We start from the raw sequence: 15,710 nt of genomic DNA, 5'->3' as shown, positions 1-15,710 counted from the left end.
TGATTCCTGGTTGTCCCAAAACAGCAAATATGAGGCACTTAGTGAACACCACAAGAAAATGCCATGAGCCAAAGACCAGAAACCAAACCTCCAGAGTTGCCTGCTTAAAATAGCATATTTTCCCTCTCCTAAGATGACTGCAGCAGCTCCGAAACCCCCTTCTGAAAGATCCCATCTCTGTCACACGGTAATTTGACTGATTATGAAACATCATTCAAACTTAACCCACAAAGCTGTAATATGAAACAGAAACCACCCCGAGCATCCTCCAGTGAATCAGTTTGTAGAATGCAAGAGGTTCAAGAGATTCTACGCCCACAGCAGTGCTAAGCACCACCACACCTTCCTCAGCAAGTCATCCTCACTCAGGAGACTGTGCTGAACAGTCACTGAAGTTTACTTCAATGCATCCAATTCCTCCCATTTCACTTACAATTAAGATTATCTCAAATTTCATGGCTACCATACACTGTGCATAAAGTATTATTGCAAGATGGCAATTTTTGCTTCTTCATCTGGGACTGAAAGCATAGGTGCCACAAAAACAGCTGCTGCACATTAATTTGTTCCTTCACTGTTAGGTCTGCTGCAGCTAAAACTGCTCTTTACATCACTTCGCATGCAAGAAATTGTGGCCACAACTTTTCATTTCCAGCCTCTTCATGCAGATCATTCATCAAAAGTGTATCAGGAGCAGCAGCTTTCCAGAAGAGCTTTGGTTTGGAATAGGAACTACAACCTGACTAATCCATACTAACTAAACCCACAGCTCACAAAATATGATGTATTGAAAGAGAAACCAATCCTTCTATCTAAAGGGTTCAACTCCCTCCTCAGTCAGCTGGGTTCATACAAAAATTGCTCTCAATGTGAACTAAAAGGACAGTAAGGTTAAAATAATCTCCTTTTACTGTACACAATAATGTCTAGGTCTATTTAGATCCTCCATAGGATAAGTAAGATGGCCCTCTGGAAACCAAATTTGTGATTTATTTATGTGTAATTGTGATTTATTGACATTTACAATGAAGTTTGAGATGTTCTACTACACAGAGAATATGACAGATAAAAATACAGTCCTTGCTGAAGCTCATAGAACAGCCTCTAGGTCACAGAAAATGGCAAAGAATGGAAGGGATCTTGTATTACAAATGGTAGAACCACCTCTGTTTTAGGGGGAGGGTTCCAGATGGGTACAAGACTCTTTGAATCCATGGTGAAATATCAGCACCTACAGAAATAACAGCCAGAGGTAAGCGGCTGCTTCTATCAAGAAAGGTATTGATAATAACACTCGGAGAAAGGTAGAGTGTATGGGGGAGCTCCCACCCTCCTGACACCCCTCCTGTGTCAACAAAGCATTTTAAACAGCATGAAGAGCAGAAAAATGTAGGTGAAGACTCCAGCTGAACTGTAATAATACACTCTGGTTTGCTGAACAGCACTTGAACTTCTAATCAACTTTATCTTTTGGGCTTAATTTTCCAATAGTGACAGAGATGAAAAAATAGGTTCATGAGAAGAAAGGGGCAAGTGCATTTCCTAATGGATTCTCTGTATGAAAACATGATTTACATCCACATTTGTAGGACATCCTCCTCACAATCTGAACGCACATGAATTCATGCAGGAGAGCACTGCCCAGGGATGCCACACGCAGCCCATGCCCCACAGCCAGGACAGATATGCCCGACTGCACAAGGGCTACAAACAGAATTAACCGCACGTACTTTCCCCGTAAGGCACAACTAAATACATGGCACGAGAGGAAGAATTAAAGAGACATTCTATTAGTTTAAGCATATTTTATAATTTATCTCGTCTTTTCTCATTTATGGGTCATGTTCCCCTCGCTGACTTTGTGAATGCAGTTTTATTTTCAGGTTTACCCTGGGTCAGTTTACACACACAATTTCTAAGTCCTGGTCAACAGTCTGCCCAGATAATGTCTGCACAAAAACTTAATTGCCCAGGTTTCTTAGTGCTGAGAATTACAAACAAGAGGGTTTTTCAGAACGGCTTACCTTCCTCTGTACCAACACAGCGACTTAATTTTGCAATAGCCTTTGAAATCATAAGCAGGTGAAGTCATTGACTTCAAAACCACACAGACCAACATCCTCCTGAAGCCTGAAACAAAACTGCCTATCAAATCAGTCGGGGAGTGGCAGCGCTACATGAGCGGTTTAGATGTGAAGCTATTCAAGGACACAGAAATCTCTCTCAGGATACTGGGAGGAAACATAGCTCCAAGGTAAGTTTGAGCTTTCCGTGTGCACACCAACTTAAGCCCTTGTAGGCCCAGACTGTGGACAACACATATCAGACAGCAGACAAAGGCTGATCTAGCACGGAAGAGGGAGGAAGCATCACAAAGCATCATCATTCGATGGAGACTCGTTGAAGGAGAAACTAAAACTGAAGATAAATTCAGCACGTTCCTGGATATTTCCATAATTTTAGAAGTAGTCCAAAGTAAATATTTACAGCCAGCATTCTAGGCAGGTCAGAATTTTTCCTTCAAACATTTATAGTACAGAGAGCAGGTAGCAGGTTGCTAATTGCTCGCCATCTAAAACACTGATTCAGATTCGACTGAAGAACATAAATGACACGAAGAGTTCAAGCCTGCATCCAGGAAACGTTTGTTTGCATTATGAAACCGCTGTCTGGTTAGGAGCCTGTTCTCAGGATTGTACTGTGTTGCACAGCACCTGCGTGAGGCAAAGATCTGTTCCAACTTAAACAACTGTTAATATCTTAAACTTAAGTGACTACACATGCAAGAATTTCAAATAGTATTTGTGGCCATACAAGTAAACCTTCACTGAAACCATTTTGTAGGAAAGCACAAGGAAAAAAACAATAAGGATTTCAGCAAAACTTTGGCTGACAGCTTTGAACAAATTAAATATCAATATTAAAAATATAATTGTAGAGAAAATGAATACTTTTCTCTGATACACAATATTGTCCTGTTACTTTCAGACATTTAACAGTAGTTGAAGCAGTCGGCTTCCCCTCCCTGTAAGCATCTCTCACTCATGCTGTAACTGAGAAATCAGATAGCTTAGAGGATGCAGCAACACAACCACAAGGGCACCAGAGGGAGGAAACTGAAAGGAAGCATTTACATCTGTCACTGCTTTTACCTCCGTTTTTGAGGCTCCTCACAATGAGAAACACCCAGAAAGAGCAACTGAAAAGAGTGATTATGAGACTAAAATGTATTTGGAGTAAATCAGCAGCATAACGTAGGATAATGAATATACTTTATACATTTAATCCAAACTGGAAGAGTTAGTTTTAGTTAGTTCGTACCTAAAAAGCTAGAGAGAACTAGCACTTGAGGAAGCAAACACTTGCAGTATCCTCTCCATACACATACACTAACAAATGGCATTTAGAAAGATTTCAAAGTGCCACCCTCTCCCATATCACAGTGACCAACATCAAAGAGCGTATTACAAACAGACAAATCAAACTGCATACAAAGCACAACAGAATTTTGTTTCCTAAGCAGCCCATATTCTATCACAGAGAAAAGCAATGTCAAGACAAAAATTAACCATGCTATTGCAAAAAGGGTCACTGCAGTTGGCTTGTTTCCTCTGAACTTTTGAGAATGAAGGTCTTTCATCCCCCAACATGAGACACTAGATTTTAGCTGGTTAGAAATCCACTTCAAAGATTACATACTCCCTTTCCAAATGTCAAGGCTCTTTAGTTAATCACGAACGACATCCTGCAGAGTAAAACTCCAGTGCAGAATTTCAACAGATCTGCACGGTCCCTACGTGCAGTGACACAACGCTGAGTTTCCACTTGTTTGGACACCTCAGCTGTACCCAGGGCCTTCTTATACACCGCAATAATATTCACAATAGAACCATTTTCCTCTTAAATCAAGCATCAAATGAAAAGCCATACCTGAGCTCGAGCAGTATCTAAGTGTATTACTATACACAAAGATACTGAATAATACAAAAATAGTGCCACAAAACTCAAAGCTAGACATCCTTCTCATTGCAGCGTTATCTTTATTATTATTACATTACAAATATATTTATAGACCATATAACTGACACATGAAAAAGCCCATTTTGGACAACAAGATGGCTCAGACTCACAACTTACTTACTTGAACCTGCCTAACAACCCATGGTCCATCTGGAACCTCGTCCAACCAGACACTGACCGTTCTTTTAGACACAGAGAGATCAACAAGCACAACGTTCTCTACCACTGAGGCAGAATGACTCTAGAAAAGGCCACTTCCCCAGTGCTCTCCGGTAGCCCTGAGATGATGGGGGCTGTGGGATGTAGAGGCTACTGACAGGTCCTAATGGGGTAACCCAGCACAGCAGCTGCCCACTGACAGCCACAGCGCGAGCAGAGCATCCTCGGGAACTCCTCAGGAACGAACTCACTCCTGCCCCACGTTCCAGAAGACCGACTTCCAAGAGATTCTAAAGAACGGCCCTTTTGCTTTAATTATTATTGTGGTTGGGTGTTGTTTTTTTTTGGTTTTTTGTTGTTTTTTTTTTCATATAGCGCTTCTCCCCGCAGCAGGATCACGGCAGCCCCCGCCCCATCGCTGTGCACTTCACCCCCAAGTTCCCCCCTCCCGCAGCCCCACACACCCCCAGCCCCAAAGCAGCACCGAAGCCGCCCCCCCCTCCCCATCCACCGCCCCCCATCCCCCACCCGGCCGCTCCCTCAGGACCCCCCCGTCTCCAGCGCCCTCCCCTCGGGGCTCTGCCCGACGAAGGAAGGAGGAGGGAGGATGGCCGTGGCCCCCGCCTCTTCCCCTTCCCCCTCCTCTTCCTCCTCCTCCTCCTCCTCTTCACAGTGGAGGCTCCAAAGCCCCGCTGCTCCCCGGTCCTCTCCTCGCCGCCCCGCCAGGCCCCGTTCCCTTACCGACAGCGCTGCGCTGGGGCGGCGCGGCCTCGGGTTCCAGCGGGGTTGGGCGGTCGCGGCGTCTCACCTCCGCCTCAGCTCCACCGCTACCGCCATCTTGCCTCCCCTCCCCCGGCTCGGAGGACTCCGCCTCCTCTCGCCAGGTCCTGGCAGCTACCAAACAAACGGCAGAGCGGTGTTTCGGAGATATCTACCGATCGCGAGGACTCGCCCCCTTTTTCTCAACGTGAGGCCAACGTAGCGTTGCACTGGAGCTGTCGGCTCGCTAGAAAATGAGGGCGGGCCCTAGAGTAAGAAGGAGGGTTGCTATGTTCCTTCCAGGACCCGCTGGCCGGTGCGGCGGAGTACGGCTCCCTCCCCCCTCCCCGCTGAGGGGCTCTACAAGGGGGGGGGGGGGCGGTCGCCATGTACAGCCGTGTTACTGATCGCAGCTCCATCCCTTTATCGGCTCTATAATGGGAGCACGCACCGTCAGCCAACATTTAAGGCGTCCCATTGAGGAAACGTGCTCATGTTGCACAGCTTCCAGCCGGAGTCACAACGCGGGTGCTCTCAATGTGGCAAAGAGACTTTCCCTCGTTAAACTCGCGTTTTATTGGCAGCACAGCTGAGCTCCGCTCCGTTAACTGCTACATCAACACAGCTCCGGGCTGTTTGTAACCCCACTTACAGCCCGCAGCTCCCTTCCAGGTATCCAAGTGAAGCCCGTGAAGGAGCCGCCTGTGTTTTATGAGCTGTTTGTTCTCCAGCTGCTCAATTCCTCTCATTTGCTCTCCCAGTTTGACTCTTTAAGCCGAGGACGGCCGAGCAGCACAGCTCCCCAGCCACTGTTATCTCATTGCCTGCCCCTATTTATTCCCTGTCTCCTTTGGCTCTGTAACACCTCCAGCACTTGACTTCACCCTGAGCCGCATCCAGACGCTTTTATTCTTATTCCGCAGCGCTCAGCACAGCAGCACAACCTGCCTCTACAGTCGCTTCTCTCTCCCCGCTCTCCAGATCTCTCGCTTCCCACAGCCCCGCACAGGTAGGGCTGCCAGAGCTCACTTTATTTCTTATCGTCCCATTTCTCGTTAACCGGATCGCTCCCAGCTCACCCCCAGCCCCCTCCCGAGTTGAGCTCCAGCACGGCCGCACGTTTCCGTGGTCGAATGGCCCCGCCCCGAGGCGGGGAATGAAAGGGGGGAAGTGAGGAACCCCCGGTAGGGCGGAACCTTTGATAGGCCGGAACCTTTAGTAGGCCGGAACCTTTGGTAGACCGGAACCTTTGATAGGCCGGAACCTTTAGTAGGCCGCAACCTTTGATAGGCCTGAACCTTTGATAGGCCGCAACCTTTGGTAGGCCGGAACCTTCGCGCTTGCCGTCCCCGTTTCCCGTTGGAGCAGCTCTCGGTGCTGTACGCTGTGGCTATGGCAGCGGTGCCGTGGTGTTTGGGCCTGGCCGTGCTGTTGCTGTTGGCCGTACTGCGTTCCGCCGCTCGCCGCCTGCGGAGCCGTTCCGCCTCGGGACTGTCGCGGGATGATGACGTCAGAGCTCTGCTGGTGACGGCGCACCCCGATGACGAAGTGATGTTCTTCGCCCCCACGTTGCTCCGCCTGGGCAAGGCGGGCGGCCGCCTCGCGGTGCTGTGCTGCTCCGCAGGTGAGCGGGGACACGGTGAGAGTGACGTATCAGCGCGTGGTTGGTGCGGCCTCATCGTGGTGTGACGGTGTGACGTCACCGCGGTGCCACGCGTGATGTCATTGCCGTGCTGAGCCACGAAGGAAGGAGGGACAGGAAGATGATCAGGGGGCTGGAGCACCTCCACTATGAGGACGGGCTGAGGGAGTTGGGTTTGTTCAGCCTGGAGAAGAGAAGGTTGTGGGGTGACCTCATTGCAGCCTTTCAATACCTGAAGGGAACCTATAACCAGGAGGGGAGTAAACTCTTGGAAAGGGCTGATAATAGCAGGACACGGGGAAATGGTTTTAAGTTAAAAGAGGGAAGATTTAGGTTGGATGTCAGGGGGAAGTTCTTCACTAGGAGAGTGGTGAGGCCCTGGAACAGGCTGCACAGGGAGGTTGTGGATGCCCCGTCCTTGGAGGTGTTCAAGACCAGGTTGGACGGGGCCCTGGGCAACCTGATCTAGTAAAGGTGTATGTTTGGTGGCCCTGCCAGGCAGGGGGTTGGAACTACATGGTCCCTTCCAACCCGGGTCATTCTGTGATTCTATGATCCTCACAGCGCTTTGGGTTTCTGCAGTGACTGTGGGCATCGCTGAGACTCTGTGTGTGTGTGGGGGGGTTGGGAAGCTAATGCAGCACTGAAGCAGAGCACACAGACTCTGCAACCTCCCTGGAGGAACCGAAGCACAAACCAATTATCTCTAACAAATAGAGACATTGTTGATGTTGCTTTCGAGCTGGCTGATGGGCAGCACAACCTCAGGTTATCTTCAGAGCTATTTTTCCATGATTAGACTGTTTTGCAACCAACATTTTTAGATCACAGAATTATCAAGGTTGGAAAAGACCTAGAAGATCATCTAGTTCAACCATAATAGATGTGTTACTGTTGGGGTGTCCTGTCTGTGCCTGAGGGTGGCCTCACGTGTGGGTCTTCAGCCAAAGTGCTGCTTGTGACAGTTTTGTTAGCTGTAGTTAAATCTTCTGTATCTGAACCATGCACGTGGTTTCACAGTCAATTCTCACGCTGCAGCACTGAGATACTTGGAAACTGCATGGAAATGTCATTAAGCTGCATAAAAGCACTCGTTGCTAAAGTTTTTGCATTTTGTAATTCTCTGGTCTTTTAGAGAACTTGCTTTGGATGATCCAGTTTTGATATCATGTTATATTTGCAGTAACACACCTAAAAATGTTGGAAAAATAGCTCTGAAGATAAGCAGAGGCTGTGCTGCCCACCAGTCAGCTTAAAGACTAGACCAGACTAAGCTGCACAATTTCTTTCAGTCTTTACCATAGTAATATTCTCTAAACTTCTGATCATACTCTTTGCACTCCTTTGGACTCTCTTCCATTTGATTCACATCTGTTTTTGAAGCACAGTAACCAAGAACTGAGGCCTTTCTGGGCCTGAATCAAATGAAAGACTCTCATAGGAGAAATCTCACAAGGAATTTTCACAGCATACTACACTCCTATCTTGTGTTTCTCTTATTATCTACTAAAGCTTGAGATAATTTATTTTTTTTAATGCACAGCCTAATCAGTTATTCTTCCTGTGAATTCAAGGCTGTACTGTTGTGTTTGATGAAACACTGCAGTTTTGTATTTCATTATCATTACTTTTTTCAGTTATTTTGGATGTAGGAAGCAGCCTCGTGTTAACTGATTTATCAGGCCATACATATGGCTGTACCTGAATTAATGAGCCTATGGTGAAAACTTAGTGTTTTAATGTTTGTTCAGAGGAGTATTTCAGGCTAAAAAGATGTACATCTCACACTCACAGCTGCTTGTATTTGGGAAAAGGGACTGCTGTAATGTTGAAATCTTCAGCTTGTTCACTGCCAACTTTTGTATTCTTTGTTCTCACACCTTTCTGTCATAACAGGCAATCTAGGTGAGAAGACAGGGATTAAGCCATTGTTGAAGTCTAACCGTACATTGATTTTAATGATCGCTTCATGCTCCCCATTAAAGATTTAGTGCAGAGCTTTCAATTGTCTTTCCTGAGGGACAAACGTCTGTTGATCCCACTTGGCATTTTCACAGCTGTGCTGAGATTACTGACATGCAGGTCTGCCATTTCAGTTGTCAGGTTTAAAATAGTGCTGCCAGTAGTGAACTTTCCAAAGAGGAGTTGTGTTTCTTTTTTATTTAGTTCAGATTCTCTTTTTTATTATTTTTACAGTAGTCTTGCTTCAATGCCATGATACATTAAATGCGCTTGAGACTGTCTCCTGTTGCATGTCTTGCACATCTTTGTAATGGATCTAGCAACCCATATAGGAAAATGCATTCACTGAACTAATGGTTTTCTCTCTGCCTCTTAATGGCCTTTTGGTGATTCAGGTGGTTTATCCTCATTGTTTGTTTGATTGATGGTGGCAGATGAGTTGATCAAAGACTCTGCAAACTGTGAGACTGAAACAAAATGACGTAGGAACTGTTGTATTTGCAGTTCTCACATATCAGTCAAAATGCCACAGAAATGAATCAGAATTACAGCACCATAAGGGAAAAAAAAAACCAAAAACAACAGCCTTCTCCATACTGAGTAGTCTTTGAATTAATAACTCCATATAAATGTGTTTTGTTCCCTGTAGTAGCTGACTCTCTATTGTGAGTGCTCAATGGATGAGTTCCAGCAGCATTTGCTATTCAGCTGGTTTTGCTTTCAATAGCTGCCCGTTTTTTCTTGTTAGCATTTATATATTCCTAGTGTCCAGACACGTTTCTCAGGCTGGGGAAAGTGGATCTGTTCCTCTGAGTTCAGTAGAAGTTGGGTATTTTGAGAATAATGGCACCACTTGGATCAAACATCACCTGCAATCAGTTACTGTGCTGTGTTGCGGCATAACTTATCTTACATTAAAACACTAGTATGGTTAATTCCCAAGCAAGAAATCGATCTAAAATGAAGTACTCATGTAGTCCATCTGAGGAAGGCACACAGTTAAATTTCTTCTTCTGAAGCTGGAACTTTTGATCCAGGCTGCAGACTGCCAAGCTGATGTGTTTCTCAGCAAACCCACAGGTAATGATTGTCACAGTCTTATAAAATCATTCACTCACAGCTTGCAAGAAGAGGAGTTGTTTTTTCTTCTGGCTGTTGTTCACCTCTTTGAAAACTGTACAAAGCTTCCAGTGAGTGCTCAGATTGCAACATTTCTTTAGAGAAATGCTAGATTTAGATGAGTCATCCCCAAAACAATACAAAAAAATTCTAGTGTAATTCAAGACAGCTGACTGCAGACTGGAATCAAATGTTAATACACAGCTAAGTTTTATCATCTTGTTGCTTCAAAGTTAAAGTTGGGCTGCAAACATTGTCCTGCATAGGGTAGCATACTGAAAGGGACCATTGCAGTGCTGGCATAGACTTTGCATGACTGATTCTGAGGGGGAAGAAAATAAAAAATAAATTGTAATGTGAGGACAAGATGAGAAGAAAAGATTTCAGAGGAGGAGACAGTGCTTTAAGTGTTTCCCTACTGGCTGTTGGGCTCCAAACATCGATCACATTTTAACTTTTCCAAAATACCTTGTATGTAGGACTCTGCCTTTTTTGGTTCTGTAAGTTCTTTGCAATTGTAGCTTCTGCTGGAATTTCCTCTATGAATGATGCAGATGTCTGAGAAACCATCACAAAAACAGATTTTTATGTTGGAATTCTTCATTCCCTAAAATCCTCTTAATTTCATCTCTGTTCTGTTGCAGTGTCTTAGTGTTACGTGGTGCCTACTGTTCATTTGAAGTGGTCCAGAGTATACTATAAACTTTAACCACTTAAAGAATACATCTCAGGACAAGCTTTCCAAGTGTTGTCCCAGCAGTTTTTTCTGAGGACTTTGGCCTTGCTGCTCAGCCTGACTCTGTGGGCCTGTGCTGTTAAGAGCGCAGGAGAGAGCCCATGGTACCATGCCTAATAGTGAAGGAGTTCTTTGGCCCTTTCTGAGGAGGTTAATTATGACTGATTTGTTTTGAATACTTCTCTTTAAAGTGGATGAAGGTCCCACTAACCTCTTTCATGGAGACAACCTGGAAATTTGCCGGTGATAACAGTTTCTAGTCACCTCACTGGAAAGGCTGTTTCTTCTGTGTTTATGAAAAGATCTTGCACAGTTGTTTTGTAGTATGTTGGTGACTTGCATTCAGATAATTTGTAAAAAAGCGTGTCCATGTTGATGCCCTTAGAAAGCTCCTAACCACCCCCCCACCCCCAAAGCAGAGTTAGCCTTTCGAATTCACAAAAAAGAGAAAAAAACAAACCCAAAACAGAAAGCCCAAACAACAACAAAGGAAGAGCTAAAATGTTGGTGTGAGCTTGATTGGAAAAGGCATCAGAAAGGGCAACATCTAATCAGACCAGTTGTCCAAGCAGCCCATTATCTTCCTTTTAGTAGTAGTCAAAGTCATGCTTCTGCTCAAGACATGGGAGATCTTCCAGACAGCAGTTCTGGAACAGCCTGCTTGGGCAACTGCTTCTAAATGTCTCTTTGAGCAATAAATGTCTTTTTTTCTCCATGCTAAACTAAACAGCATTGCTGTTATTTGCAGGAAACTATTACAGTCAAGGAGAGATTCGTAAGAAAGAACTGGAACAAAGTTGTTGTCTTCTGGGGGTTCCTGCATCCAGTGTAACAGTCATTGATCACAGGTAACTAGATTTTATTAATAGTATTATTTCTATGCAGGTTTTAAACAAGAAATGAAGTTGACTTTCATGTTCTATGACAGCTTATTGTATCACTCTATATGTATCGTTTTGAGGACTGTCAAAAAAGATCATATGAGATATTTATGTAAACTGTTAACTAAGGAAATCTAATTAATTCAGAAGGTAATTCAAGAATATAATGGGGATAACTGCCTTAGAGTAAACTCTGTTAATACAGCATTTCAAGTGATAAAACGCTCTTGTAGGGGGTCTGGACAGTGTGTTTGAGCAACATGATCACTCTTTGTTACAGTTTTTGCAGTGCTATCCAAGACACTTAAAAAGAAATCTCTGAATTGCCAGAGGCAAGTTTGTGCTGAAAATAAAACTGTTCGGAGGATTGGCAGTACCATTACATTGCAGTTACTCTCCCACGTGATTATAACATAGTTGCAGATAGTTGAAGTCTGTGTTCTATGATAAGATAACCATATAACACATCAGCTGTTGTGCTGTCTGTAAAACAATGCAGTGCCAGTGTTATTTTGATAGTCATCAGAGCACTTTATAAACTAAGAATCCTGTCAACTTTAGCCAAAGAAGCCATCCTGACAGCAGAAATTCCTGAGGGTGTATTTTGGGGAGACAGAAAAATAGAATTGTTTGGAATCTGTTTGTTCATGTGTTTGAGTGGTTTGTTAATTCCCAACAAGTTTTTCATCTGCGGGTGAGCTGGTGATTGACCACGTTTAATGGGATGGTCTGAAATGGATAAACTCTCTTCTCTGTCTTTTGCAGAGGAGGCTGCTGCTTGCAAAGCTGTGTGTAGTATTTCCCTTGCTCCTAAGCGTTTTATTTTAAGACTTCAATTAATTGTAAATTAAATTATGTGAATAGTTTGAAATCATAGGCATTAGTAGAAGACTTTGTGAAATGCAACATAACATTAATTAGATTCATTTAAGATTTTATTTTAAGTAAATGTTTTAAGTCATGAACTTGTAGTCACCTCTTTCATAGGCTAGTCCTTACATGGCTAGTGTGTGATACTGTTATATATATAATTTGGTTTAGTACTGGCTAAAACCAAAATGCACTGTGGTGTTAAAGGCCGTACACAGTAGTAGGTTTCTTTCAACTGAAGCCTTGCAGTATTTCTCTATGGTTTTTTTTGTTTGTTTGTTTTTAATATGTATTTTTTTAGCGCTGACTAGTTGTGGAGGTAGGTGATAAAGTTGACGCTTCTTTGTTTTGGAACTAACTTGGAAACTGCATTAATGGAAGGTGATTTGACACTTGGAATCAGTAGAACTCAGAAGGTAACATTGCAAGGCCTCTGAAGTTGCCCAATCTCTGTCCATCTGGGGTTAATGTTCATTGAAATAGTGATTTCTAGCAAACACAGTACAACCAGTTGTTTCAGTTGTAAACAACTATCATGAAATTCATAAAGAACGTTTTTGTTTACAAAGACTCTTTAATAGAAACAGGCAGTTTTAAAGCCACAGCAACAAGAAAAGTCAGAGTTGAAAAAAGCCTGGCTCCAGGCAGGCCCTTTTCCCATGAACATATTTTCCCTTGAGCTAAGGCAACAGAAACCACAGTCCAGAATATGAATCCTCTTGAGTTCTTTGCTTTTTTTAGCTTTAGGTTTCTCTCCAAGTTTTCAGCTCAGTTAGGAAAACAGCACAGGAGTTGTTTTTCCTTTGGAATGGAAAGAGATGTTTCCGTTTGCTTCTCATGTTGGGTATCTTCATGTTTTGTAGTACAATTATATGATAATGCCTGGAACAACTTCTGGGGGAATAAGGAAATAAAAGCTGCTAGGCTTTGCTGAGCATAAATTTGCTAAATGAACTGTCTTTTGCAATTTACACCGAGCCCATAAGCCCACTGGTCTTTCATCCTCTAAAGCACTGTGAGGTTGGTTGCTCTGTGATGCAAGTTTCCTGATACTGCTTAAGCATCTCCCAGCACACACAGTCCACTGGACTGCTTTGTGCAAGTAGTACTGCGGTTTGCTCAGTAGAAACGCGAGGGTGATTTCAGAGAAATAACTTTGTATCATTCCCCTTTAGTACTTTCCTTGTTAGTGTTATGCATGTTTATGAAATTAGTGACTAATGTGTGATTTCTGCTAATAGATGCATTGCTTAAAAAGACAGAGCCACGCCATCGCCCAGAGTTCTGAGGCACAGGCATGTAGTGGCAATGCTAAGTCATGTCTTGAAGCAGTGATGGAGCACCTGGTAGGAAGGCAGGGCCAACCCAGGGGAGCTCAGGTGCAAGCAATTCTCCTGAGTGACCAGGAGGGGTAAAGCCTTCTCAGACCTTATTTAAGGGCTGGCAGTGGAGGGCAAGGGTGTCTTGTTGGAGAGCCTTGCCAACCTGAGGCCTTCTAAGGGTAAGCAGCTTTTTTCCTTTGTTTCTTTGTCCTTAGCTGCTGCATTTGGGCTTATCCTCACTTGCTGCAGCCTGAGGCTTTGCTACCCCACTATAATTGCTGTGCTTTCTATTGCATCATAGCATTACAGGTATATGATGCTGTTCTGAGAAAGAAGTTGAGATATGAGGCCTTTGTCTGAGAGATTAGGTTGCAGTTAGATAACCATCAAATCATCTAAATTTGCTGTGCATTGAGGGAGCCAACCTGAAGTTCTTTCTGTATTTAGATCAGAGCTTGTTTATAAAGAGAAGTTAAGTGTGTTTACAGTGCATCATTTGCTCAGCAGTAACTTGCCATGTGGAAATGCTTCATGAAAAACATCTGTGGATCAGGTGTTTGCAGAATGGTAGGAGATGAGGAATAATTTTTAGATGGCGCTGAGTTTTTGAAGTAATTATATTTTTGGAGGTTTAGGTAAAGCACTGGGACTACGGTTCTTTACACTTACTCAAAGTTTTCAGATTCCTTATGGTCAGTAGCTTTCTTGTGCCTCTGCTACCCCTTCTCTAATTTACACATAATACAAAAATATTTGCCACTATGGTATGATGAGAAACATGATAAATTTCCATGGAAATTAACGTATAGGGAATACAGATTGTTAGACTGTTCTTATCAACGTTCTGCCATCCATATGCATTCTCTAAGATCCAGAGCCCTTTGGCTTTTTTTCATTTTCTTTCTGACTCTTCAGAAGATAATTTTGCATTTGTGTAAGGAACTAGTACAGTGCTTAAGGACTGTAGCTGGCATGCTACCAACTAACATTGCTTATGCAAACACTGGATGCTTTACATTATCCAAGCTGCAGACTTGTATTTTGGAAAGGAAAGCCCAAAGGATTGCTAGGTCTGGATCTGCTCCAGCCATTGTAGTGCAGAGCTGAGTCATGCTGTTCCCTCCTCGCTTTGCATAATCTACGAGTGAGCGAGTAGAAGTTTCAAGATGTAGGAAGGAATGTATCTGAAAGACAAGGTGATTGATTTGCTCTGTCATCTCATTCGGCCAGGCAGATATAAAGCCAACGTGACACTGCAGTTACATGTGAACCTGTAAAGAGAAACCTTCAGTTAGTCTGTCTATGATGTAATCCATGTTAAAGACCCAGCCCTTATTAAGCAGTCACTTTCCTTAAACAATGACTATCTCAAGTGTAGCCAGGATTGATAGGGCAGGACTAGTTCAGTCTCTATCAGACAGCTGTTTTGCATTGTTTCTTTAATGGGTGTTTGATATAGTTATGTTTAACAGCGTTTCAAATCTTCTGCACAGAGCAGCAAACTCTTCCTCCTGGTATATGGAAAACATTAGCATCTAATTGATCTAATGAGAGGAGTTAGTTAAGCTCCCATTAATGTTGGGCACATCTGCCAAAGCCCTTCCAGTCTGGAGCGTAGCATGTAAGCAGGAGATGTTTTCTAAGCTGTTTTCACTTTCTGAAGAGGATAAGCAAAAACGAAGCCCAAATGACTGATTTTTTTTATTTTTTTTTTCCTAATGTCTGTTTTGGGTTAATGGAAAGATAAGTATCAGGCATTTTACTGCAGCTTCTGAGTCTTTTGTTTGTGATTGGAGTGGACAGAGAAAGTAGGACTAATTGCATCTTTTATATGACAGAAAAATATTTGGAGCTGTATAAACTTACTGTCAAGAAAATAATAGCTAAAAATGGTGTTAAGTAGAAAATTTTCCACTCACAGTACAGAGACTTATGGCAAGTAACATTACGTCTGGTTCTGTGTTCCCATGGAAATGGCACCGCATACACTTCTCTTATTACTTCACTTAGGTTCAGAAGGGCTCTGGTTAGACTGCACAGTAGAGAAGGCATCTGCTTGTACAGAATTACAGGTGAGCTGTGAGTATTTTTTGAGGCAGCACAAAAGCTCACACGTTTTTGGGATTTTTTTTAGGTTTTTTACTAAATAAAAATTATTTGGTTTTGGCCTTGGGTTTTCTGTGGGTTTTTTTCCCCATACAAGGTAAACAGGCTGTATTGCACTTCCTCGTGTTTGACTT

General features: G+C 43.5%; 2 protein-coding genes across 17 annotated transcripts in view; one reads left to right on the top strand and one right to left on the bottom strand.

Annotated features, from left to right (window-relative positions):
- NCOR1 (nuclear receptor corepressor 1) overlaps positions 1 to 5,048 on the bottom strand; it is a 55,655-nt gene extending 50,607 nt beyond the window's left edge. For all 6 annotated transcript variants that reach the window (XR_014936457.1, XR_014936458.1, XM_015880409.3 and 3 more), the window contains exon 1: positions 4,921 to 5,048. The gene's annotated coding sequence lies outside the window, so the exon portion shown is untranslated. The remainder of the gene's footprint in view (positions 1 to 4,920) is intronic.
- Positions 5,049 to 5,310: 262 nt separating this feature from the next.
- The window catches only part of PIGL (phosphatidylinositol glycan anchor biosynthesis class L), a 55,989-nt gene continuing 45,589 nt past the window's right edge, over positions 5,311 to 15,710 (top strand). For 7 of the 11 annotated variants that reach the window (XR_014936491.1, XR_014936490.1, XR_014936487.1 and 4 more), the window contains exons 1-2: positions 5,955 to 6,562; positions 11,146 to 11,245. Coding sequence is in view for 2 of the 11 variants with exons in the window: in XM_085522099.1 (XP_085378225.1) it covers positions 6,331 to 6,562; positions 11,146 to 11,245 (332 nt within the window). In the remaining 9 variants the exon portion in view is untranslated. Of the gene's footprint in view, positions 6,563 to 9,483; positions 9,623 to 11,145; positions 11,246 to 15,710 lie in introns of those variants that run through there. The other 4 variants (XM_015880431.3, XM_015880432.3, XM_085522094.1 and 1 more) reach the window with 4 other exon arrangements.

This window comes from Coturnix japonica, chromosome 22 (assembly GCF_054131305.1).
Source record: "Coturnix japonica strain WE chromosome 22, WE-NBRP24, whole genome shotgun sequence".
NCBI lineage: Eukaryota > Metazoa > Chordata > Aves > Galliformes > Phasianidae > Coturnix > Coturnix japonica.
Note: the sequence above shows the minus strand (reverse complement) of the source record. Positions and strands in the feature narration are given on the sequence as shown.